The sequence below is a fragment of the Antrostomus carolinensis genome, unplaced genomic scaffold (genome assembly GCF_000700745.2).
Source record: "Antrostomus carolinensis isolate BGI_N321 unplaced genomic scaffold, ASM70074v2 scaffold19185, whole genome shotgun sequence".
Classification (NCBI taxonomy): domain Eukaryota; kingdom Metazoa; phylum Chordata; class Aves; order Caprimulgiformes; family Caprimulgidae; genus Antrostomus; species Antrostomus carolinensis.
The window spans coordinates 1-370 of NW_010314557.1; the positions used below are offsets into that span (position 1 = coordinate 1).

The 370-nt window shown below is 61.6% G+C and overlaps 1 protein-coding gene across 1 annotated transcript in view; it reads left to right on the forward strand.

Moving 5' to 3' along the window:
• The window catches only part of CYB561 (cytochrome b561), a 1,623-nt gene continuing 1,253 nt past the window's right edge, over positions 1-370 (forward strand). The window contains exons 1-2 of the mRNA XM_010167695.1: positions 1-22; positions 233-353. Of these exons, the coding sequence (XP_010165997.1) occupies positions 1-22; positions 233-353 (143 nt within the window). The remainder of the gene's footprint in view (positions 23-232; positions 354-370) is intronic.

The window sequence follows — 370 nt, forward strand, 5'->3', positions numbered from 1 at the left end:
ATGGTTTTCCTCCAAGGTGACGGTGAGCAAGACAAGAGCCCTGTCCCACCTCCAACCCTCAAATCTCCCGGAGATGCAGATGGGCAGGGAGTGAAGGGGATGAAACAGTGACAAATGACAATGGGAAGGTGCTCCAGGATCATCCCTCACCTGCCTGCAGCACCCCTGAAGATGTGGGGTGCCGGGGAGGTGGGGGACCCCCATGGGTGCTCATCTGTCCTTTCTCTGACAGCTCTCCTGGTCTACCGGGTCTTCAGGCACGAAGCCAAGCGTTCCACCAAGGCGCTGCACGCGCTGCTCCACGGCCTGGCCCTGGTCATCGCCCTCGTGGGTGAGAGCTGGGGCCAGGAGGGGTGGATGGGGCTGGATC